Source organism: Heteronotia binoei, chromosome 2 (genome assembly GCF_032191835.1).
Source record: "Heteronotia binoei isolate CCM8104 ecotype False Entrance Well chromosome 2, APGP_CSIRO_Hbin_v1, whole genome shotgun sequence".
Taxonomy (NCBI): domain Eukaryota; kingdom Metazoa; phylum Chordata; class Lepidosauria; order Squamata; family Gekkonidae; genus Heteronotia; species Heteronotia binoei.
The window spans coordinates 43508186-43533608 of record NC_083224.1 but is presented as its reverse complement, the minus strand read 5'-3'; the positions used below and the strand labels follow the sequence as shown (position 1 = coordinate 43533608).

The following is a 25423-nucleotide window of genomic DNA, read 5'->3' as shown; positions in this document are numbered from 1 at the left end:
CAGGTGAACAAATCTCTCATGCCTGGAGATCAGTTCTTATAGCAGGAGATCTCCATCCACCGACTGGAGACTGGCAACCCCACACCTGCTTTTGCCTAGAGAACCTGCAATCATTGGTGCTTGAATGGACATTTTCTCACAGTACATAGCTTGGCCATTTGTTAAAACATCGCTAGTTTTAGAGAGCTATCTCTGTTCTGTATGGCAGAGCCAGTGTAAGTCACTGTTAGCCAAGGAAGCAACTTGCCTGATTTATGGCTATCAAAAGAAAGCATAAATGTGCTTAACTAGATAGGTGATTTTCCACAAACCCTCCAGGCATCTGTGTTTCCCCTCCTAATTTAGATGCTTTTACTTCAGCTGGAAAATCATGCCCCCCCTAAAATCTTTACCTTTTGTTTCCCTCCCTTTGTATTGATTGCAGGTCCAATTAGCCCTTGCTTTCCTGATCATGGTCAACAAGACACTCCATTACTGGGATCCTGCATTTGAGGATGGTGTCATCAACATCAACGTTGGGGGTCTGAGAAGAAGGCTTAGCTCAAGTGCCCTTTCCAAGTTTCCCGACACCCGCCTTGGGCGCTTGCTTTCCTGTGACTCTGAGGAGTCCATCCTGCAACTGTGTGATGACTACGATGTGAGTGCCCGGGAGTTCTACTTCGACCGAAACCCCGGTTTCTTCCTGTACGTGCTTCATTTCTACCAAACTGGCAAGCTTCATGTTATGGAGGAGTTGTGTGTGTTTTCCTTTTGCCAGGAGATAGAGTACTGGGGTATCAACGAGTTTTTCTTGGACTCCTGCTGCAGTTACCGCTACCATGAACGGAAACTGGAGAGCCGGCATCACAGCTGGGATGAGGAGAGTGAGGTTAGCAGTGTGGACACCTCCCCAGATGAGATTTCTGATTTCAACCATGACCTCCTACGCTACAGCACTTTGTGCTGTGGCAATCTGCGGAAGCGACTCTGGCTTACCATGGAGAACCCAGGCTACTCCATCCCAAGCAAACTATTCAGCTTTGTGTCCATCAGTGTGGTGCTGGTCTCCATAGCAACCATGTGCATCCACAGTATGGAAGAGTATCAGCTGGTGGACGAGAATGGCAATACAATGGATGACCCTGTACTGGAATACCTGGAGTACTTCTGCATCTCCTGGTTCACTTTTGAAGTGACGGCCCGTTTGCTGCTGTCACCTGACCTGAAGAAGTTCTTCAAACACCCCTTGAATCTGATTGACATTGTCTCAGTGTTGCCTTTCTACTTCACCTTCTTGGTGGATATGACTGTGGGGAAGGAGCCAGAGCTAGGGAACCTGGGCAAGGTGGTGCAGGTGTTCCGTCTCATGAGGATATTCCGGGTGCTGAAGCTGGCACGACATTCAACGGGCCTGAGGTCTTTAGGAGCTACCTTGAAGGTAATCCCGTACTACGTTCCACTGATGTTTCTCTTGTCCCTTAGGTTCTTGCTCATGGGTTCATCACTGTGTCTGAGTAATCAAAATACCACAGTAGCCAAGAGAACTTCTCGCCAACTCAGTTTGGAGGAGAAGATTTGTGGTTGATTCACAATTACCGATGGTTAGTTGGTTGCATCTCATGGCTGATTCACAATTAATTATGGTTAATCATGTCTTTGCACCTGGGACCATTTGCATGCAAAGCATGCACTCTACTACTGTGTCAGGGTTCTTTAAGAGGATGGGTGAACTGAGTCAGAGTTCAGGGATTCTGGCAGGGCCCACTAACGCCCACCTGCATACCTCCTCTGCTACCTGCCTGCACACCCTTCCTTCACCTGCTTACTTGCAAGCTCCTGGCTACCTGGGCTGCCCACTGCCACCAGGGAAGAGTACTTGGGTGGTGCAAGTGGTGCTCTTTATGGTCATACCAGTGGCGCTCTCAGCCACCCACACTGCTCTGGGCTACTGAGGAAAGGGCATGCAGGTGGTTGTGAGCATGGGTGGTGGAAGGGGTTATGAGCAGGCAAGGAAAGGATGCACAGACAGATATTGGGTATCTGGGTGGAGCAGAAAGAGGAGGTATGAGTGGGAGTCCCGGCGGTGGGCAGAGGAGGGGGTGCTGAGCACCCTTTTCTCAGGGCCCCTCAAAATCTGGAACCAGCCCTGACTCAGCTCCTCAGAAGAAAAGTATGATGTGAATGAAACAAAACAGTATTTGGGAATTACCTTTTCTCCTCCTTTGTTCGTTCATTCAATTTTAATACGGTCAATGACCAGCATAAATCAGAACAAGTTAATATAAGCTAAAAGACAAAGCTAAAATACTTTAAAAATATTCGAGTATCATTTAAAATAACAATAGAGGAATAGAGTATATAAAACTTTCCATTAACTTCTGTCCTATTCCCCCTTAACAGCATAAAGCATACTAGGCTTGTAATACATGGACAGGAAAACCTGGTTCTAGAGTTCCTGAAAACTATGCAGAATGCTTTAATTCTGGCGTCCTTTGAATGAGAAATCTCACCAGCCTAATATTGGTTATTTTAGTGGTTGTGTGCCGGTGTTTGCCCAATCAAAGCCAAAAAGAGGACTTTTTAAAATAATATGAAGGAATAAAAGTAAAGGTGTGTTTTACTGTAGAAACCCTGTTTATGGATTTTATCAAGCTTTGGTTTTTAGTGTATCTTTCCCTTAAAAAGAGATGGGTTAGAAAGCCAGCTAACTCAGACCAATTCCCCACTAGCCTTATGCCGCTCTCACTCTCTTCTTCTCTGTGGGGCTTCTGTCAGATTTCACACTGTCTGCCCCGGGGCTGCAACTAGCTCCGCCTCTTTTCCGCAGCAAACAAGATCCTCTAAAAACTGATTTGTTTGCTGTGCATAAAAAGGCAAAGCGAGTTGCAGCCCGGGACAGATAGTGTGAAATCCAATGGAAGCCCCACAGAGAAGAGGAGCATGAGAGCAGCATAAGGCTAGTGAGGAATCGGTCTCAGTTTTGCCCCAGTGATACTTCAATCACTGCTTTGTACATACTGGGTGGAGGGAGTGAGGAAGTAGGCAGGCCCAATGATCAATCAGGTTTGTGCACAACACAAATAAGCTCTGGTTGGTTTACATGAAGAAGAAGAAGACTGCAGATTTATACCCTGCCCTTCTCTCTAAATCAGACTCAGAGTGGCTTACAATTTCCTATATCATCTCCTCCCACGACAGACACCTGGTGAGGTGGGTGGGGCTGAGAGGGCTCTTCCAGAAGCTGCCCTTTCAAGGACAACTCCTGCAATAGCTATGGCTGAACCAAGGCCACTCCAGCAGCTGTAAGTGTAGGGAATCCAACCCAGTTCTCCCAGATAAGAGTCTGCACACTTAACCACTACACCAAACTGACTCAGAAGGCAACCTAGGTTGCATTGAGCATTTTCACAATCCCATGTTCAGCCTTTTGTTTGCTTTGCATAAAATATGGATTATTGTTATGACGGAGAGAAGTAAAAATTAGGGCTGACTGGAAGGGGGAAATGCTTGTGCAGAATCATTCTCCTCTCCTCCATTTTATCCTCACAACAACCCTGTGAGGTAGGTGAGACTGAGGGTGTGTGACTGACTAAGGTCACCCAGCAAGCTTCCAAGGCACAATGGGGATTTAAACCTGGTTCTCCCAGATCCTAGTCTGACACTCTAACCACTGCACCAAACTGGCTCTCTCTAATCTTGAAATGTTAAGGCTGGTGTTTAGAAAACAGAATCATTTTGCTCGCTCTGCTGAGCCCATTTACCTAGGAATGGACTGCCTGCCAAGCATCCTAAGATTAACCATCAAAAGCTGGCATTGTGAAGGCACTTTGAGGCCAGCTGGATGTGTATGCATATTTGGCGATTTAGGACTGATGGCTGAGATGCTGGATCCCCTGCAATATGAAAGGTGTCTGAGGAACCAACACGTGTGCTGTTGTTGTTTTTATATGAGGTTGGCATTGCAATTGTAAATGAAGCCAGGGTTTCTGCAAGAAGCTGGACTGAATTCTTCATGCTCAATCTTACAGGGTGTGGCCTGAAAGCAGCCTTGCCAAACTTAGGACCGAACGACAGTGAAGTATCAGTACAGTACACTTTGGCACACCAGAAATTCTTGATGGTTAGTATTACAAGGTTGCCATGAGCATCCAACACTCAGACAAAATAGCTGAAGATGTTAGCCAAAAATCTTTTTATATAAAGAAGCATCTGCCAACAGTATCATTTGTGCAGAGGTATGAGCCCCCGTGGCGCAGAGTGGTAAAGCTGCGGTACTGCAGTCTGAACTCTGCTCATGACCTGAGTTCGATCCCAGCGGAAGCTGGTTGCAGGTAGCCGGCTCAGGTTGACTCAGCCTTCCATCCTTCCAAGGTCGATAAAATGAGTACCCTGGTTTCTGGGGGGAAAGTGTAGATGACTGGGGAAAGCAATGGCAAACCACCCCATAAAAACTCTGCCGTGAAAATGTGAAAGCAACGTCAGCCCAGAGTCGGAAACGACTGGTGCTTGCACAGGGGACTACCTTTACCTTTTTTATGTTACTGTACAAGAGGTATGTTAAGGTGCTGGGGAAAATATTATGGGTTATTTTAGAGGAGAGTATCACTGTTTTGCTCTGCAAGCATCCTATCCCAAGTAATTCAGGTGAGTAGCTGTGTTGGTCTGAAGCAACAGAACAAAGTTTGAGTAGAGTGGCACCTTTAAGGCCAAAAAAGTTTAATTTTGGGAGTGAGCTTTTGTGTGTATGCACATGTAATGTGCATGAAACTCATGTCTAACTCTGGCTCCAGTGCTCAGGAGCCATGCATTATCTTAAGCACAGTCTCAGAGTCTACCTTCAGCTGAGCTGGACTCTTGTTAGAAGAGCTCTTATTGATAGCATTTCAGTTTTATTGTTTTGCAGTCCTGTAAAAGGGTGCGGGCAGCTTAGCCAAATCTCTTTCCTTGAGCTGGGAGTACTCTAAACTTGGGGCTTGTCTGTTTTTTGCATTATCTGTTTGTTTACAAATATACAGGTTGAGCAGGTATGGTGTAAGCAAGCAGACAGAAAGGTAGCGCTAGTGCTGCCCACAGTATCATTTGTGCAGCACTACAGTGGCTGCTGCTTGTTGGGCAGCTCCAAGCCTTCTAAGAACTGTTTGCTCTTCTGAGTAGGGAAAAGGGCAGTTTTTAATATTCAGCCACACTCCTAAGTGATTTGGGTACCCTTCTAGGCAAATATTTATGAGGCAGTACTAGCTGGTTTTCATTACTCATATTACATTTGTGCTTGCCAGCAAAGTTAGCATTAGGTGTGTACAAAAATAATTTGGTATTTTTTAGGTTTGGATATATTGAACCCACAAATTATTGGTATTTTCTGATATTCCCAAATCCCAATATCAATATGGTATTCAGATTCAGTATTTTTTTTTTTTTTTTGGAAATCCTGATTCCACCCCCTTCCCCAGGTCCATTATACCCTATGGGGACCATTATAGTAAAGGTGGTATCCAGGGCTCTGTAGTGGATGTTTTTTGAGGTACCAGATTTGCAGTATAGCTGCTAGGGCCTGTCCCCCAAGTTTCGAAAAAATTGGACCAGGGGGTCCAATTCAGTGGGCCTCCAAAGAAGGTACCCCATTCTCCATTGGTTTCAATAGATGCAGAAGAAAAGGTTGAAAGTATAGCAGCTCGGGTATACCTGAATGTGCTCCCCTACTTAGCATAGCTTGTCTCTGTAAAATGGAGACTATGAATAGTAGAACAGCATGCCTAGAACTGTACCCTTGGCTGACAGTACAAGTGAATCAACATGGAATCTTGACTGTGGTTTTTGTCACCCACCATATATCAATGCAGGAAAGAACCACTGGAACAAAGTTAGAGTCCAGTGGCACCTTTAAAACCAACGTAGTTTTATTCAAGGTATGAGCTTTCATGGGCATGCACACTTCTTCAGATATAATGAAATGGAAGAAAACTGTTCAAACTTATAAAGAGAGGCTGAGGAGCAAATTAGTATATAACATGATGAAGATATTTTAAGATATGTGGGAAAATATCTTAAATAAAGGAGACATAACTTGAATAAAATTTTGTTGATCTTAAAGGTGCCATTGGACACTAACTTTATTCTATTGCTTTAGACCAGGGTTTCCCAAACTTCCCCCCTTCCCGTGGCCCGGTTATTTTTACACTTCTCCTTCATGGTCCACTAAAATTTGAGGGTGGAGCCAGGAGACTTTGGGGGTGGAGCCGGGAGACAGGAAATGATGTACAAACAAGCCTAAAACTCTTGCAATATATTTTTTAGGAAAAGTAGGACATGGTGGAATTTTGCAATGCAATTTTAAAAATAAAAAATCAAGACGATCACACAGCAAAAAACTAAAAATATAAAATGCTCTCATCCTGGGAAAACATGAAATATCAGCCTGGGAAAACATGAAATAGCAGGGCATTTCAAGCTCCACCCCCCCCCAGGTCTACTCAGATTAGCAATGGGAAGGAAGGAAGAAGAGAGACGGGAAAAGTCTGACAGAATGAGAGACAGAGAAAAGGAAGGAAGGAAGGAACTGACTTGAAATGGCAGTGCTGGGAAAACATGAAATGGCAGGGCATCTCCCCACCCCACCCCAGGTCTACTCAGATTAGCAACGGGAAGGAAGGAAGGAGGGAGAAAAGACTGACAGAGAGAGAGAGGATGGGGAAAGAAAGAAAGAGAGAGAGAGAGAGAGAGAAAGAAAGAAAGAGAAAGGGAGGGAGGGAGATAGGGGAAGAGAAAGAGAAATAAAATATGAAGGAAGGAAAGGAAGGAGTAAAAGAAAGGAGGGACAAAAGGAAGAAAGAAAGAGAAAACAAAGGAAAAGAAAAATGGAAAAAAACAGAATGGGAGCAACTCACTTTAAGAAATGCTGACTCTCGCTGCACAAGTGCCTCCTTCTCCCTCCCTTCCCAACTGCTGGTATATTTCCGGCTTTGTAAACCTCCCCCTCCCCACCTCCTTGGCGAGGAAAACGGAGCTGAGATAATTCAGCACTGAGGCATGCCACCGGCATTTCAAAGGGACCGCGCCTGGAAAAAGTGCATGGCTGATCCCTTCCCCACTGAAGTGTAGGGGAGGGATCAGCCACGCACCCTTTCCAGGCACGGTCCCTTTGAAATGCCGGCGGCATGCCTCAGCGCTGAATTATCTCAGCTCCGTTTTCCTTGCCAAGGAGGTGGGGAGGGGGAGCTTTACAAAGCTGGAAATTTACCAGCGGTGGGGAAGGGAAGGAGGAGGAGGCTGGGGTGCTACGCCGTGGGATGAGGGAGGTGCAGGGGGGCAGCCGATCGGTGAGAAATCGGCACTGAGCTCATTCTGTGCTGGACCAAGCCAGCCACAGGTCAAACAGATCACAGCCGGCTTGGCCCAGCGCGGAATGAGCTCAGCGCCAATTTTCCACCGATTGGGCGATTGGTGGGGGGGAAGGGCTTTTCACAGCATGAAACTGACCTGCCTGAGGTGGGGAAGGGTGGGAGAAGGAGGCACGGAGGTGTGCAATGCGGGGGGAGGGGTGGGCAGGGAACTGGAGGCCCTGCGGCCTGGCGCCAGGTCGCGACCCTGCCTTTGGGAAACACCGCTTTAGACCAACATATCTACTCACAAGAAAGAACCATTGAAAATAGTTAGTCAAATGAGAAATGATGACAACATGTTCTTGTTATAAAAAAAAATTGGGGGATAGCTATTCTTCTATAAGTAGTAGGAGCAGAAGGGCCATTCAAGGGACTGTAGACCTCATGAGACAAACACGTTGAACTCCCAACTTTGTGTTTGTCTCTCAACCCCATTATCAGAGCAGAGGGAAATCTGTAGCAGAACCAGTGGGCAAAAAGAGGTGTTTGACAGTTTCCCTGCCCATTGATTCCCCATTCCCCATAATCTGCTTTCTCAGGTATTTTGTCCCAAACTGGTTCTGAATGGGCTGTGTTTATTTAAAACATTGCTATGCCACCTTTTGACCCAACTCCATGTTCCAAAGATGGAAAACATTAAAACATGTCAAGCATAACAAATAAGCACACACAGGGAGAGGACTGATAATAAAGGAACACCAAACCAAACAAAAAGGTCTTCAACTGCTGGCTGAAGACAAGGATAGGTGAAGACAAACAAACCTCCCAGATTAGGGAGTTCCAAAGGTCTAGTGCCATGAGTGAGAAACCCCTTGGATTGTTACTCATCTAGCCTCAGATGGCAAGGCACCCAAAGCAGGGCCTCTGAAGAGGACTGGAGAGATTGGGTAGGTTCATAAGGGAGTAGGTCATCCTTCAGGTATGCTGACCTGAAGCTATATAGGGCTTTACCTTGAATTGAGCCTGGAAGCAAATTGGAAGCCAGTTGAGATGCAGCAAGACTGGACTGATATGGTCCCTATGACCCACTCCAGTCAACATTCTTGCTGCAGCATTTTTGTACCAACTAAAACTTCTGAACAGTCTTCAAGGGGAATCCCATGTACAGCACATTACAGTACTCTAAATGTTACCAGGGAATGTACCACAGCGACAAGATTTTTACTACCCTTGGAGGGTGGTCTTCTCCCCCTCCCCTGTTTTTTTTTTTATTATGTGCTGTGTGAAGCAGCAGGAGAAAACCTGTTGAGCCACACATTTCTTGGGGTTTCACATTCTGTGTGCTGCCAAATTGCTGAATGACACCCAATGTGGATGTTCTCATCTCCTTATTGCTGTCAACCACAGCTGTGAAATCAGGATGAGGGAGGAATCTTGCTTGAGAACATCTGCTACTGCTTCAGATTTAGAATAATTTTCCATGGACGCAAATTGCAGAGTAATGCTCATCATAATTTGACTCCCATCATGGGAATTTATAACTCTGACAGAGAAATAAGTCATCAAGACTGCGGGGGAAATAGGAGCCAGACTACCTGGGAAGAGGTTATGATTAACCTCTTTAGAGAGGCGTCTTTTATGCTGTGAGCAGAAGACTACATAGAGATAAATGAGAGGATTGCTACTGAGCAAGTGCTGCTTGGGGTTAAGTTCAGGTAATATCAACAGTAGGAAAGAGGAGAGGGGGCACCCATCATTGTAATAACTGTGCCTTCAGGGGGGATATTTATTCATTTTCTTCATGCATACCCATCTTTCTTTTCCCTGGGGACCCAAAGCAGCTTACTTAATTCTCGTTCCCTCTATTTTATTCCCACAACATCCCTGCGAGGAAGATTAGGATGAGAGTGTGGGACTGGCCCAAGGCCACCCAGCAAGCTTTTATGGCAGAAAAGGGATTGAAACCTGGTATAACAACCTAGCCCTGTTCTGTCAACTCAGACACAGGATTTCTCCTCCTTTCCCCCCCTTCCTATCTAGCCGAGCAGCTCCATTGTCTGTTTTCTTCTTTTGTAAACATTTATGGCTATCCCACCTTTCACATAGTATTATAGTAGGATGCTGGCTCAGCCCAGGAACTTGAGAAAAGAGATGAGATCACCCTCTTTAACATAAACTTCTGAAAATGGCACACAAAGACTTTAGAGTGTTCAAAAATAAACAAGATATTTTATTCAACATAGAGGGGAAAGATCAGGTGAAATCTGGGGTAAAATGTCTGAGGTGACTCAAATATAACTCTGAAGTAATTTATTATAATCACAAACTCCAGTTCCTAGTTCTTAGGATCTTAAAGATGAGAAACTTTGGTTTCAGTGATTCCTAAACACTTCAGTTCACTTTCTTGAGTTTAACTCTTCAGGTCTCAGAAGACAAGATATACTTCCAACTACCCAAATTCCTTCTCTAAACACACCATGGATTACTCTGTTCCTTAAGCTATCTCCCTTTTCGACTGAAGAAGGAATCATTTCTCTAACTAGAAGATCTATCCCGTTTTTCTGGCCTGAATTGGAGGGGGGGGGGGTCATCACTAATCCTTCCATTCCTCCTTGCCAGCCTTCTCATTCCTCTGTCAGTGTCGAACTTTTCTCAATCAGAGCTAAACTGTTCCAGTTCCAGTTCAGTCAGAGCTAAACTTTCTCATCAGTAGTCAGTTTCCAAGTCTTTCCGTTCAACTGGCGGTAAATCTGGCTCTGTGAGACACTAACCCTTCAGAGTCCTTCTCATGTTTACACAACACTTATAAACTTTTATAGTGCAGTCTGTCACTCCTGGGTGTACCAGATCCTAGTCTGTGCTCTAACTCCTACACTACACTGCTGTAGATTGAGAGGTGAAGTGACACGAGGGCAGGAGAGGTGGGATATTATATCTCATTCTCATGGGATCTCACAAATTAAGCCAAGTTGGAACTTGGATGGGGGTACCATGAAGGAAGACTTTGCAGAGGAAGAAAATGGCAACCCATTTCTACTTCTCACTTGCTTTGAAAGTCTCTTGCTGGGGTCACCATAAGTTGGTTGTGAGTTGATGACACTTAAGTATGTATAAAGTGAGAGTGGTGTCAACCATTGGTGCTTCCACACAAGCCTTTTCACTCACTCTACTATTCCTGAGAATTAAGACCATTCATTCCCATGTTTCCCCTACTTGTGTTGGTTTATCACAATTGTTTTGCTTTTTCTGAGGTAGCTGGGAGGTGTGTAAACAGATAGTCTTGTCTCATTTTGAGATGTTGATTTGTTTTTAAAATAGAGGTTGGAGGTGGCTTGTAAACTTCCCTTTCCCTCACATGTGTTTGGCTGGCTGCGTTAACCTCCCTCTCCCACTCTATCCTGTGGTGAAATGGAGAGTGTAGGATTTAAAGCTTTCTCAGTTTCACCCAGTTAACTGTTTTGTTTTTAGGAACTCTTACTGTGTATCACCTGTTACACATGCAACCTTTATTTATTGATTTTTAAAATCCTGTTCCTCAGAGCAGCAGCAGAAAATGTAATCTGTTTGGGAAAGGAAGCGAGGCCGCACAAGAAGCAGGATGAGGCAAGTAGGCAAAGTGGTAGTCACTGAGAAGTAGGCTTCCCAACCCCCCCGCTCTGGCGGGGGACTTCTGGGTTCGCAGCCTAATCTCCCGCCCCCCAGAAATCGGGAAGCGGGGGTGGGGGGGGTGGGGGGTGGAGGGGGGGGAAGAACATACCTGCAGGCTTCATATTGTTGAGATCCTGAGCCGTTTGTAAAATGTGTGGCCCCTTTAAGGCTGGGCAAGAAGCAGGAAGAGCTTCGGAGAACAGCCCCTCCCTTTTTTCTTTCGTTTTCACAGCAAGTAGAGTTCTCCAATCTGGTAAGTATTTGTGTGTGTGAGAGGGAGGGGGTAGGGGATTCCCTGGTTTGGAGGCCCTCCCCCCCTTTAGAAAGCGTGGGGGGGGAGGGAAATGTCTACTGGGCACTCTATTATTCCCTATGGAGAACGATTCCCATAGGGAATAATAGGGAATTGATCCGTGGGTATTGGGGGCTCTGGGGGGCTATTTTTTGAGGTAGAGGCACCAAATTTTTAGTATAACATCTAGTGCCTCTCCCCAAAATACCCCCCAAGTTTCAAGAAGATTGGACCAGGGGGTCCAATTCTATGAGCCCCAAAAATGGTGCCCCTATCCTTCATTATTTCCTATGGAAGGAAAGCATTGAAAAGGTGTGCCGTCCCTTTAAATGTGATGGCCAGAACTCCTTTGGAGTTCAATTATGCTTGTCACATCCTTGTTCCTGGCTCCACCCCCAAAGTCTCCTGGCTCCACCCCCAAAGTCCCCAGATTTTTCTTTAATTGGACTTGGCAACCCTACTGAGAAGTGAGCAAGGGGGACTACTCTAGTCTCCTTTGTTACCATGTATAGTTAGATAGACACATGTGGATGAGATATGTGACCATGTGGCTAACATCTGCTTCCAGCTGGGTTCCGATTCACCAGAGCCATAGCTAGCTAATTTAGCTCCTGAGGCAAGAATATAAAATTGTGTCCCTGCACTTTCATAGTAGGTATTTTGGGGAAAAGATAAATACATAATACATAAATAATACTTATTTTAGTCATTGTGTATTTTTTCTGCACCCCTCAGCTTTTGGCCCTTTTTAGAGCTCTGCAATTCACCCTGGGAAGCCAAGCATAAGAGAGGAGCCTTTCTTTTGCCACTTCTCACTCCTGTTCTAAAAGAGCTGCAAATTTAGTTTTTTACATACAGCATATAGGGGGGGGCATGCACACACAGACAGGTCCTTGAAGGATCTTGAAACAAAGGAATGAGACCCCTAGCAACTTGGACTAGAGTACCAAGATGCGGAATTGTGAAAGAAAAGCTAGTTGTTTGAAGCAGGAAAGAAAATAACACTAGTGCAGTCAGAGCAATATCAAGCGCATAGCACCAAATACAAATGCCCATGCAAATAAGTGTTAATATTTCAAATGCCTGCACACTGTGTACAACAGGTAAACTGAAAAGGGAAGGGATTTGGAAGGGGAGAGAGAAAGGGCTGTGGGAAAACAGGATTAGGCAACCTATCCTTACATTTCTGCCTGCAGAAGTCATGGTGGGGGGCTTCAGGCGTTTGGGAAACTGATAAAGAGGACATTGGAAGTACACAGTCTGGACATGCAATTCAATCTCTGCCTACTGGAAGAATTTAGAAGCATGTATTTTTGTTTAGAATTGCATGGTTCTAAGAGGGGTGCTGAAGTCAGAGCAAGGAACCAGGTAACAGTCCAAGGAGAGATCCTGGAAAGAGCCCAAAGAAGAAACACATGGGAGTACTTATCAAAGGAGCAGCTCAGCACAGTAAGGGAGCTGGCATTCAGGTGTGCAGCTGGTGAAACACCTGTGTTTGGGCTACTGTTGCAGCTCCAGATACAAGAAAAGACAAAATAGTAGGCATTTTATTTGCTGGGCTAATGATTACCCTGATGAATCAGAGGGACTTCCCATGACATGGGAAGGCTTCCAAATAAAGAAAGGAAGTGAAGGCTGAGATATATTAGAGCCTTTTAGAGGGCCACTTCACATGTTACAAGGTCCTTATGTTTGTTGGTGGACAGCAGGAGGACTTGGCATCAAATGTTCACTGGGGGTTTTGTGCCTCTCAGGCTAGCATGTGCTTTTTTTCTCCTTGTGATTGAGATGTGAGTAGAAGCGGTTTCAACCTTCTCCAGCCCTGCATCCCATGGTTTTCAGTTCCTCAGACTGGAAGCTACTATCAGCTCCATTGTGAAATCACATTCAAATTAAACCTAAGACTTTAATAATGAAAGGCTGACGTTACCAGGGCCTCTTTTGTTAGAAAGGCACGTGGCTAAATGCATCTTGATTGGGCTGGGCGAAGGTCTAAGAGCTCTCTGTTTGCAATTTCTTTCTCTGGGCTTTATTGTGCCAGGTATCATTGTGCCAGGTGCCATCTCTTGGAGTTTACCACACTGTCAGATAATGCATCTCTGGCCTGCCATTATGTCTTCTTGGTGATAATCCAACCAGACTTGGGTATCTCTGCTCATATGTTTTCTTCTGCCTGCTTGCCTCCTATTATACTGCAAATGTTCTAAAATTGCTCTGTGTGAGCCCCATGTGAGTGGCAAAGACAAACTAGCCATGAACACAAGATTTGGGAGGATGGTTGGAAATGGAGGCTAACAAAGTGGAGGCTTATTGGTCATGGCAACATCTCTAGCGCTGTGCAAAGATTGCCCGGAGGTTTGGGCTTGGGTGCCATCAATATGCAGATGACACCCAGCTCTATCTACTAATGGACGGCCGACCTGACTCCGTCCCAAAAAGCCTGGACCTAGCATTGCAAGCCGTGGCAGGTTGGCTCAGATTGAGCGGGCTGAAGTTGAATCCAACGAAGACAGAGGTCCTTTGCTTGGGTCGCGGTGCTCTGGGAAGGGAAATCCCCTTGCCGGCTTTTGACAGTGTGCTGCTGAAAGCAGCCCATAAGGTCAGGAGCTTGGGGGTCCTTCTGGAGCCTTCATTATCAATGGAGGCACAGATAGCGGCCGCTGCCAAGTCCGCGTTTTTTCATCTTCGACGGGCGAAGCAGTTGGCCCCCTTCCTGGAGCGCCGTGACCTAGCAACGGTGATCCATGCTACGATCACCTCAAGACTAGATTACTGCAACGCCCTCTACATGGGGCTGCCCTTGTGCCGAACTCAGCAGCTGCAGCTGGTGCAGAACACGGCGGCTAGGCTGTTGTTAGGGCTCCCAAGGTGGGAGCACATACAGCCGGGGCTACGCGGACTGCACTGGCTGCCAGTGGTATACCGAGTTCGTTACAAGGTGCTGGTTATTACCTTTAAAGCCCTATATGGCCGAGGACCTGCCTACCTGAGGGACCGTCTTTCCCCATATGAGCCCCAGAGAGCGCTGAGGTCAGCTGGGAAAAACCAGCTGAATATCCCTGGGCCAAGGGAGACCAGATTGAAGGCCACCCGAGACCGGGCCTTCTCTATTGCTGCTCCACTGCTGTGGAATCAACTCCCGGAGGAGGTGCGGGCCCTACGATGCTTAGATCAATTCCGTAGGGCCTGTAAGACCCACCTCTTCAAAGTAGCCTTCAACCAACGACAAACCGGGAAGTGCCATTGAAAATGCTTTTAATTACTGAATTCTGCTGAAGACCTAACGCTTAGTACCATGTTGATATTGCTATTGTTAATTTTAATAATTGTAAACTGTTTTAACTGTGATTTTATAAGTAAACTGATGTATAATGCATTTTATGTTGTAAGCCGCCCTGAGCCTGCCCCGGCGGGGAGGGCGGGATAGAAATAAAAAGTTATTATTATTAAATGACTGACCTAGCAAAGGATGTGAGCTCTTCCTAGATACCTGCTTGGAAAACATGATCCATGAAACACTTAGCAATCTTAAGCAGGTCTACTCTGAATTGTACTCATTTCTGTTCAGTGGGGCTTATTCCCAGGAAAGTGTTCTTAGGGTTGCACTGTTAGTCTCCTCCTGCTGCTTGTTTCTGAGGTTGCTATTCTTCTGAATTGTTACTACTGTTGCACAGTCGTGCCATTTTTATAATATGGGTAGGAGTCTCCCAGGTGTCCTCTCTCTGCAGGTCTCCCCACAGTTCAAAGGAGATATTCCATCACTTACTCTCATGCCCAGAACAATATCCTTCCAAGTAGCAAAAGCTAAACATGGGGCAGTTCTCTTTTTTTTTGGAAGTACTTCACATGGTTTCTTTCTAAATGTGTGTGTATTTGTGGGTATGCTGTCAAGTTGCAACCCTAGTGTTGTACACCACCACCATGCAAGGGGACTTCAATACAAGTGAGAAGTGGAGATGGTTTGCCATTGTCTTCCTCTGCAGTATGTCCCTTGGTGGTCATCCATCCAAGTATCAATCCTGTTTGACTTCTGATATTTGATGATTGGTTATACCAGGGGTGGCCAAACTTGCTTAATATAAGAGACACATAGAATAAAAGTCAGGTGTTTGAGAGCCACAAGACATGAATGGCTGAGCCGCTGGGAGGGAGGGAGGGAAGGAAGGAAAGCAAATAGATAGGGGAGGGAGGTGGAGGTGAAAGAAAGTAACTTTAAATGCATTCTCCAAGTTGCCAGCTGGCTTGGCTCAGATAAGTGATTTAAAGAGACAAATGCCTTCTCCAAGCTGTCCAATAGGGTGGTGGAAGCTTCAAGAGCCACACAATATGTGTGAAAGAGCCCCATGTGGCTCCTGAGCTACAGTTTGGTCACCCCTAGGTTATACCATACTGTGCCATTCCATATCCATAAATGTGTGTGTGTATGTGTGTCACATTGAAAGGCGGGGGGGTTGATAAAAGGTGGGAGTGGTGTGTAAAGGGAAATGGGATTAATGTGTGCAAATTCAGCTGATATTTATCAGACTAGGACCAAGGGAGAGCCAGATTTAAACGTTGGTGTTTCTTCAACCAGTCACTACCCCCTCTTGGACTAATCTACTTCAGAGGGTTGTTGTGGGATAAAAAGTTGAGAGAACTTTGTATGCCTAAACCCCTTGAAGGAAGAAGGGTCAGATAAAACCATAATTACTTGGAACCTGAATCAGGCTTCCTAAAGCCCCCTCCCCACACCCCGGCCACTCTGGCTGCAAGTCCAAAACTCCTATAACAGATTGCTCATGGGAGGCAGGGGAATCTGAAAAAAGAGGCGTGGAAGTCGAAGGGCTTTAGGAGAGGAAAATATGTGAAAATTTCTCTCCGTTTCTGTTGGTGAAAAATCTCTGCAGGATCCAGTCCATCCATTTCATAGGTGTGTTTAGGCTTTGCATCAATCGGGAGTTAGGACTAAGGTTTCCTGGACAAGGCAGCTTTTGACAGGGGTTTTGGCACAGAGGGGCATTCCAGGCATTTGAGGAAGCAAAGGAGACCCAGTGGAATTATTCAAGAGAGCAGGAGACATTTGAGAGGCCACACAGAGCTTTAAGGGCACTGCTGTTAATAGTGGGGCCATAACCTGTTAGAATTTTTGCTTGGAAGCCTATTTTTCATTGCCGCCTTGTGCTAAAAGTGTGTTTTGTTTGACTGTGTGTGGGTTTTATTCCCCCACCCCCATTCACGCAGCCAGAGGAGTAAGAGACAGAAAGTAAAAGTAATGGCTGTTATAAAAAAGATGAAAATGTGTTATTGATCCAGGAGCTTGGGACCCATTATCTTCAAGTGTAAACTGCATGCTGAGATCTTTGTCTAGCCGTTCCTTTGCACACACACCCCTCACCGGGGATTCCTCTCTGTAGCTAGCTGGCTCCCCCGCCCCCCACTTAATCCACTTTTCATCTCTTGTGCAACTCAGGTTATTCCATATTTCTGGCTGGGCTCAACTACTGTTTACAGTGCTATCCTAAGCAGAGTTCCAACTTTCAAAGCACAATGAATTTAGAAGGGTGCAAGGGTATTTTGCAAGCTGTTTGTCTCAGTCGACTACTTCCTTCTGTGCCTGGCTGTCACTCTGCTACCATCCCCTCCTGTCTGTCATTTGCTCCCTGCCGATAAATAACTGGATCTGGCAGGTCGTTTGGCTCATGTGACTCTATGAGCCCTCCCTGCCTCCACTGCGTAAAACTGAAGAGGGACTTCCATTCCCCACCTGACATACTTGAGCAAAAACATGTGCCAGTGTCATTGATGGATGGGCCCATCATCTTTTGACAACAGCAAGGGTCATTCGGTGAAAGTGTCGCTTCCAGCAGTTGTCAGCCAGCTAAGCCAGTATTGCTCCTGTAGTGTAGCAGCAGGCAGCAGTTGCTGATAAGACTAGCATCTGGTTTGGATTCTCCTTGAAGAAATGATGGGTGTGCCTATGGCTATTTACCCAGCAATACAGACAAGTGCAAAAGACTTGGCGGAGGCTTTGCCTTCACGAAGAGGTGGGGCTCTGCTCAGTGGCAGAGCCATCATCTTTGTAAACAGAAAGTCCCAGGTTCAAATCCTTGCATCTCCAGCTAAAAGGATCGGGTGTGAAAGACCTCTGCCTGAGACCTCGGAGTAGGATTGCCAGGTCCCCTCTGGCCACCAGTGAGGGTTGGGAGGGGACATGGTTGCCAGCTCTAGGTTGGGAAATTCCTGGAGATTTGGGGTGGAGCCTGGGGGTGTGTGTCTCAGTGGGATACAGTACCATAGGCCAAGTGTGTCAAACAGGTGGCCTGGGGGCCGAATCAGGCCCCCAGAGGGCTCCTATCAGGCCCCCGAGCAACTGGCTCTTGTCTGTTTCCTTCTCCCTATTTCCTTCTTTGGAGGTTTTTAAACAGAGGCTAGATGGCCATCTGACAGCAATGCTGATCCTGTGAACTTAAGGGGAGGTACTTGTGAATTTCCTGCATTGTGCAGGGGATTGGACTAGATGAGCCTTCCAGCTCTATGATTCTTGCTTCTTTCTGTATCTCAACTTGCTTTTCAAGGCTTGCTCTAGATTGCACAGGAGCTGCAGAGCAAAACCTCAATTTTTTCCATTGGTTGAGGCTCCTCCCCCTCCTGGTCCCTTAAGGAGCGAGGGAAAGAGTCAGAGCTTCCTTTGCCCAGGTCCCTGGATCCCATGGGAGAGATACAAAGAAAGCACCTTGAAGACCAACAAGTGCTAATGTTTTAAGCATGTTTTATTTTAAGGTTGTTTAAAAAAAAACTTTAGTCATGTTTGTCTGTGTCCTTTAAAAAGTTGATATTTCTGCTACCTAAATAGGTACACACATAGCACAGCCTAACATGGCCCGGCCCTACAAGGTCTCATTTATGTCAGATCCAGCCCTCATAACAAATGAGTTCAACACCCCTGCCATAGAGTCCTCCCTCCAAAGCATCCATATTCTCTGAGGGAACTGATCTTTGTGGTCTGGAGATGAGTGATAGTTCCAGGGGATCCCTAGAGTCCACCTGGAGTCTGGCATCCCTACCTGGAGAGCTGCTGCTAGTCAGAGCAGACAGTTCTGACCTTGCTAGGCCAGCAGTCTCAGTCAGTATAAGGCAGCTTTATCAGAGGCTTGAGGACAGGGAGGCTTGAAGCTTCCCAAGGAGAGAGGCTTCAAGAAGCTGTCGAAGTCTGCAGCCCTGTGCAGAGTTATTTTGAGCGTTGGTTTAAATAGACTTGATGGGCCTTGCTTCTGAACAACCAAGCAGAGGATCCAGCTGTGCATGTCATTTGGTGTCATATGCATTTCTCAGCTCTGTCTCTTTGATGAATTTGTTTTAAATGAGCCAGCATAATAGAGCAGCTAAGAGTGTCTGCAGTGGATTGGGAAGTTCCTGGTTCAAATGTGAAAGCTGTTGTCTCCCAGCTTCCTCCCTCCAGAGTAGTATGAACTGATGATGGCCTACCTTACAGGACTGTTGTAAAGAGATGCTCCACAGATCTCTTCGTATGGTGAATGGTTACTGCAGCAGTCTTCCCACATATAAGTAAATACAGAAGCTGCAGGTTCCTAAAGTTGCCTTAAAACCCTTGCTGGTGAAAATGTCAGCCAGTGTTACTTAGAGTGTCACTTAGGGCCATTTTGGTGTAGTGGTTAAGAGTGGTGAACTCTAATCTGGGAGAACTAAGTTTGATCCTGCATTCTTCCACATGCAGCCAGATGGGTAATGTTGGGTCAGTCACAATTCTCTCAAAGCTGTTCTGCTCAAGAGCAGTTCTCTCAGAGCTCTCTCGGCCCCACCTACCTCACAGGGTGTCTGTTGAAGGGAGAAGAAGGGACAGAGATTGTAAGCTGCTCCAAGACTTCTTTGGGTAGTGAAGGGCAGGGTATAAAACCAACTCTTCTTTTTCTCCTCCTCCTGCTGTTGCTGCTGCTAATGGAGATACCAGCATATGCTGAAATGCTGGCAACGCTTCAGTTCCTTACCCCTCTTGGAGATGCTTTTGTAGGGAGCCTGTGTGGTGTAGGGGTTGAAGCGAAGGACAAAGGAGTCCTGGGTTCAAGTCCCCACTCATTGATTAAACCCTACAACTATTAAAAAACCCCCTTTAAGACAAAGGTAATGATCAAAACCTTCAAAGAAAAAAAATAACAAGCAACTTAACAATACAGGAAAAGTAAGAATTTGGCCGGATGTAGCTTCTCCTATTCAGCTACATTATGTAGGTCCATCCTGCAAAAGGTCTTTCTTTGTATCAGCGACCTTCTTGATCTTCCCAGTGACTGAGAGCTGGCTTCACCCACACAGCATATGGCTCTTGGCTCTGTGTGGGCCTCCCCCCCGCCTGTTTTCAAGTGTCTGCTCACGGGCTGTGAAAGGGAAGAGAGTGACAGATATTTATTTGCCACCAGGAAATCAATTGCATCCCTGCCAAATGCTGCAGACGCCATACGGGTGTTTGTCTCAGCTGAATACAAACCAGAGACTGGCCCTATGGCACGGCTGGCACTGGTGCCAATCTGGAGCCTGGCAGCAGCTTTCACCAGGGGGAACACCCAGGAGCTCCAGGCAGGCTCTGTCTAGGCCCAGATTTTGTCCATCAGAGAAGGCACGGCCGCAGTGATGGCTCTGCCTGCGGCTGGTGCTGCATTAGTCATGGGGATGTTGGTCAACAAAACACTTTACGTCATATTCTGAGAAATGGCTGAGATGTGTATCGATCTGAGCTGGTGGGGTAGGTTTGGGGGGGCAGCTTAGTTTAAGGCTGCAAACCTGCATAGGGTTACAGTGCATGAATCCCGCTGAAATCCTTGTCATTCAAACAGACTAAACATATGTGAGTATGCAGCTAATAGATGCAGGAGGCATTCTAAAGAAAATGTGAAGCTCTGTAAAAGTCACATAGTTACAAATACACTGACGTCCTGCCTTTTTAAACAGTGCCTCCTCCTCCCCCAAAAAGCAAGAAGAAACAACAAGTATGTCTTTTTATGATGATGAACAGGAGCTGTACAGTCCTGTACAGGGGGGTGGGGGTGGAATTCTGGTTCTGTAACAAACAATGGCACCTGTTGTGGAGCTCTCCAGTGTTCAAGAAAGCTGCACATTGACTCATATACGATCTGTCTGCATTGTCAGCTCTCCAAACCAGGAGGAATGACTGGGGGCTCTGTGGCATGCTGTTCTATCATTTATGTTGAAACTCCTCCAGTATATGGTTAATAATGACTTTTAAACAAGCTCTTGGTGCAGGCAGAGCTTTACGATAGAACTATGCATTATTCTGTGTTTTTCTCATGATGTGAGGGGACGTGTGCAGTGAACTATCAGTGGGAGGCATGCTTGATTCTTCCCTTGCTTGTTGATTTCCCTCTGCAAATGCCCAAGCCCCTTCCATTTGTATTATTTATTCCATTATTTCTCAGCTGGACTCCCAAGACCCATAGCAAGCACAGCTGGGGGGCAGAGGAACAGTCTTCTGTAGTAAACACAACTGGGAGGAGGATAATCTAACAGAAGGGGAATTCTCAGAGGAGGATTGGTGGATGCAGGAAGATCGCTAAGCTCTCCTTTCTCCCTCTTCCACATTGGCTTAACCCTAGCAAATGCAGGACTGGAAACACGTGCCTGCTTAATGTGTGGATTTGTGGTATTTTCTATCTATTTATGGGCAAAATACAAACAGGAATGGACCAGTTGTGTGAGAGAGGACAGCCAGTCAAATTATCATTCAACTGGAAAAGTCAAGGGCCTGCAGGTTTCCGTCATAGTTAGGGTTAGAACCATAGAGTTGGAAGGAGCCATACAGGACATCTAGTCCAACCCTCTGCTCAGTGCAGGATCAGCCTAGAGCATCCCTGACAAGTGTTCGTCCAGCCACTGCTTAAAGACTTCCAGTGAAGGGGAGCTCACCACCTCCCTTGGTAGCTGATTCCACTGTTGAACAACTCTTACTGTAAAAAAGTTTTTCCTCATATCCAGCTGGTACCTTCCTGTCCTTAATTTAAGCCCATTCTTGCAAGTCCTCTCTTCTGCTGCCAACAGGAACAGCTCCCTGCCCTCCTCTAAGTGAGAGCCCTTCAAATACTTCAAGAGAGCAATCATGCTTCCCTCAACTTCCTCTTCTCCAGACTGAACATTCCCAAGGTTGCCAAGTACCTTCCTGGCCACTGGCAGGGGGTGGGAGGGTAGGGTTGCCAGTTCCAGGTTGTATCATTCTCTCTCCCGCCCCACCCGCTCAAGAAACAGTCCATTTGAGTTCAAATGGTTCCATTTATTAAAGGCATCAGGTGGGTGCAGAGATCACATTCAGATTCTGTGTCAAGACTAAAACTGTCTTGACTAAAACTGTCAAGACTAAAACTGTCTTTACTCCCAGGTACAGTTATACTTTGCCAAAAGTGCGCCAATGCGAACCATCCTTGCCCCCCCCCCCTTGGTTCCCAGACACCCCAGTTCCCACAGTGGAGAGCAAGACATTCTCATGGTCATTACATAAACATGGATAACATGTGGCACAATGCTACTGTTCCGAAGGTATCTATCTTATTACTATTTATGGCATTCCCAGCAAGCAAGCAAGCAGAGTAGTAGACTAAACAACAGGTGGTACCTATGGTCAATACAGAGTGAGAAAGGAGTTACAGAGCTGGAGATTTGTAGATGGAGCCTAGGAGGGACAGGGACCTAAGTGGAGTACAATGCCACAAAGTTCACCTTTCAAAGCATTAATTTGCTCCAGGGGTACTGATCTCTGTAGTCTGGGGATGAGCTGTAATTCTGAGGAACCCCTAGGTTCCACCTGGAGGCTGGCATCCCTTGTGAAACTCTTGAATTTTGGTTCTGAGGCCTAACTATCCACATCTCCAATTGATCTTTGTTTTCTGTTTCAGCACAGTTACCGAGAGGTGGGGATTCTGCTGCTGTACTTGGCTGTTGGGGTGTCTGTCTTCTCTGGCGTGGCCTACACTGCTGAAAAGGAGGAAGATGTTGGCTTTGATACTATCCCTGCCTGCTGGTGGTGGGGAACGGTTAGCATGACCACCGTAGGCTATGGAGATGTTGTGCCTGTTACTATTGCTGGCAAGCTGGCGGCCTCTGGATGCATCCTGGGTGGGATTTTGGTTGTGGCCCTGCCCATAACTATCATCTTTAACAAGTTCTCCCACTTCTACCGCAGGCAGAAGGCCCTTGAGGCCGCTGTACGGAACAGCGACAAGAAGGACCCTGAGGATTCCGATTACCCAAGCCAAGAGTCGGAGATTCTTAGTGAAGCTTTTCAAAGAGATGACATCTCAGACCATGGTGACCTCACCAGAAGAATCCTTCCGATTCATTGAATGGATTGGGAGTCAGCGACTTTGCTTCTGTTCTGGCTTCAGATAGCAGGGAAGGAGAGAGCCTAATGGTAGCAAGTGCAATATGGCTGCTGTTAGTGACTTGTTCCATAAGCAGCTTTGTGGGTTCCCTGAGCCAGTGCAGATTATCTACTGACCTTATGCATCTGGTAATCTACCAGGACACTGTACACTGTGACTAACTTGATCCTCCTCTAGTCAAGGGACACTTGGAGCCAAGTGGCCAATATACTGTGCTTTGTTGCAGCCAACTTATGGTGATCCCTTTAGGGCTTTCAGTGCAAGAGATGTTCAGAGGTGACTTGCCATTGCCTGTCTCAATGTGACACTGGACTTGGAGGTCTCCCATCTAAATACTAACCATGGCTGACCCTACTTAGCTTCTAAGATCTGGTGAGATTGGGCTAGCCTGGGCTATCCCAGTCAGGATGCAGTCTCTATTGCAGCCCTGCAAAACAGCAAAAGAAGGTAGCTTTACCATTATAGGCCCTTTTTAAATGGTGCCATTTCCCTCCTGGCATCTCTCAGTATGAGCTTTGATGGTATGCCATGGTATTAGGAGTGAATTGGATATGCAAGACTGGAGATCAGCAATCAAGCAAATTGTACAACCAATTCCACCATCCATCAAGTAGTTGTTCCTTCACATGGCTTCCTACTCCCACCTTTTTTTTAATGCCCTGGAATCCGTATTATCTCCAGCTGTTGCCAAAGAGACTTAAGAGGTGTTGTGAAGACTGTCTAGAGAGACAGAATTATGTGCAGCTTCCTCAAAAACCTGGGGGTTCTAGAAGAGGGATTTTCTTGTCTTGGTTGACTTGCCTTATAAAATGTCCAGCCAAGTCTGAAAAAAACAAATAGTGGAAGCTTCTTACTACCTAGTTAAAGTCATTCTAGAAAGATTCCAGATGGATCCAAAACTAGTGAAAGAAAAATGGGAGGAGTTATGATGTCCAGGCATGCTGGAAGCTGTCAGAATGGACCACATATTCTGATCATGGTAGGGATGCAACCTGCAATGTCCTTGGTCAGTTTATCAGTTGTCTACCCTCAACCTGAATAACCTAGATGACCACAATCATGTGGAAAGTGTCTCCGTGTTTTATGTTCTTGGCAGCAATTGGTGGTGGTCTGTGGAGCACTTCTTGCGATGATGGCTATCCATACAGTAAGCCACGGCATGGTTTCTGTGGCAACTGCTTGGTGACTGCAAGGTTTGCTCCACTTACTAAATAGATTTATTATTCTGTACTGATCTCCATGTGTAGCCAAGGCTACACTATTCAGGTGTCCTTGAAAGTGTTTTGTGCATTAGCGCATGCATTTACCACATGACTGAAAATGGTTCATCTCACAATACTTTGCTCCTAAATGGAAGTTTCCTGCTTCATTGTGCAGTTGTAGAGGAGGAAGAGAAACAAAGCTCCCAAGTAACGTGATGGGCCTACATACAGATACAGCTGGAGGGAAAGAGAATAGCCTTGGCCTAAAGAATCAGATGAGCAGCAGAAGCAAAATACCTTCAGGATGTAACAAGTAGGGAGCTAGCACTGAAACTCAGTTTGGGTGCTAAACAAAAAAGAAGCAGAGGGCAATGTTGTTTGGTATAGTGGAAAACTTCATTCTACAACTTGTAATAGTCTTCAGGTAGACTGAAGGAAGTATTATGCAGAGTTTGAATGAGGTTAGACTGTATCTGGAACAACAAAGTTATATCAAATTGCAGAAAGGCTAGCTGGAAAGATGGGACCATGTCTGCTTGTCCACTTGAGGTATAAAAGCCAGCAGTTACTTAAATCTGGCTTAGGTTGGTAGCTGTGTTGGTTTACAGTAGGAGAGCAAGATCCAAGTCCCGTAACAACAAGATTTCCAGAGTATAAGCTTTTGACAGTCAAAGCTCCATTCATTGGAAACTTTGTCAGAGCTTTAACTCTTGAACTCTTTTACTCTGGAGATCTTGTGGTTCTTTAAGGTGCTACTGGACTTGAATCTCTGCCTAGCACTCAGCAGAACGTATGGGGCTCTTGTAATGAGGACTAGTGCTACTGGTGCAACCATGATAAAGGAGAGGGAAGCGTTTCTAGGAATAAATTAGAGAATTCTTATGACTCCATTCATGCTTGGTTGTGTATAGGATGCTATTGTGCATGGTGGCCCATTCCCAGTAGTGGTAACACATGCAGAAGTAACCACAACTGCTTGCTACCAATGTCTATTACTGACATTCACAGCTGGGTGCACACTATGCAGAGCTAACTTTGGCTGCTTTCACATGTAGGAAAATGTGGGTCACCGCCAGCAGCAATAGCAAGCAGTGCAGGAAGGGAAAGGGTGGTCCATGCATACTCTCAGTCCCGTGCCACTTGTTGCTCCTGCTGCCCCCTCTTTCTCCCCCCCATTATATCTGCAGAAAAGCACAGGCATGTGATCATGCTTGGACACCCCAACAGCTCTGGAGTACCCCTTTCACCTCCCTTTCCTGGCCAAATCACACTGCAATTCTACAAGGAATGGGAGAAAAAAGGAGCGCCCTTTTTTAAAAATCTTAAAAGGAAGAAAAGGGCAATGAGCTGCCTAGACTTACCAGCTTGCCTGCTGTGCTGGGAAACCTCTCTCATTCCAGCCCCCATCCTTGCTCAGTGTAGCAGCGAGAGCCAAAACTGGGGGTGGGAGTGGGGGGTGGGGGTGGGCAGCATTGCACAGTGCTGGGTTCCCTAGTCTCTGCCTCCCAAATACTCCTGGATGGCAGCCCTTGAGCTGTGCCACACTATTTTGAAAGCAGAGCTTGATGTTGTTTGAGGCCATTAATACATGTTTATCCCTACAAT

At 46.1% G+C, this 25423-nt stretch overlaps 1 protein-coding gene across 1 annotated transcript; it reads left to right on the top strand.

Moving 5' to 3' along the window:
- Positions 1-425: 425 nt before the first annotated feature.
- On the top strand, positions 426-22856 carry KCNS1 (potassium voltage-gated channel modifier subfamily S member 1). The gene is made up of 2 exons (XM_060230895.1): positions 426-1417; positions 22131-22856. Exons 1-2 carry the CDS (start codon positions 452-454, stop codon positions 22575-22577), a joined length of 1413 nt encoding a protein of 470 aa, XP_060086878.1. The 5' UTR covers positions 426-451; the 3' UTR covers positions 22578-22856.
- Positions 22857-25423: the final 2567 nt, after the last annotated feature.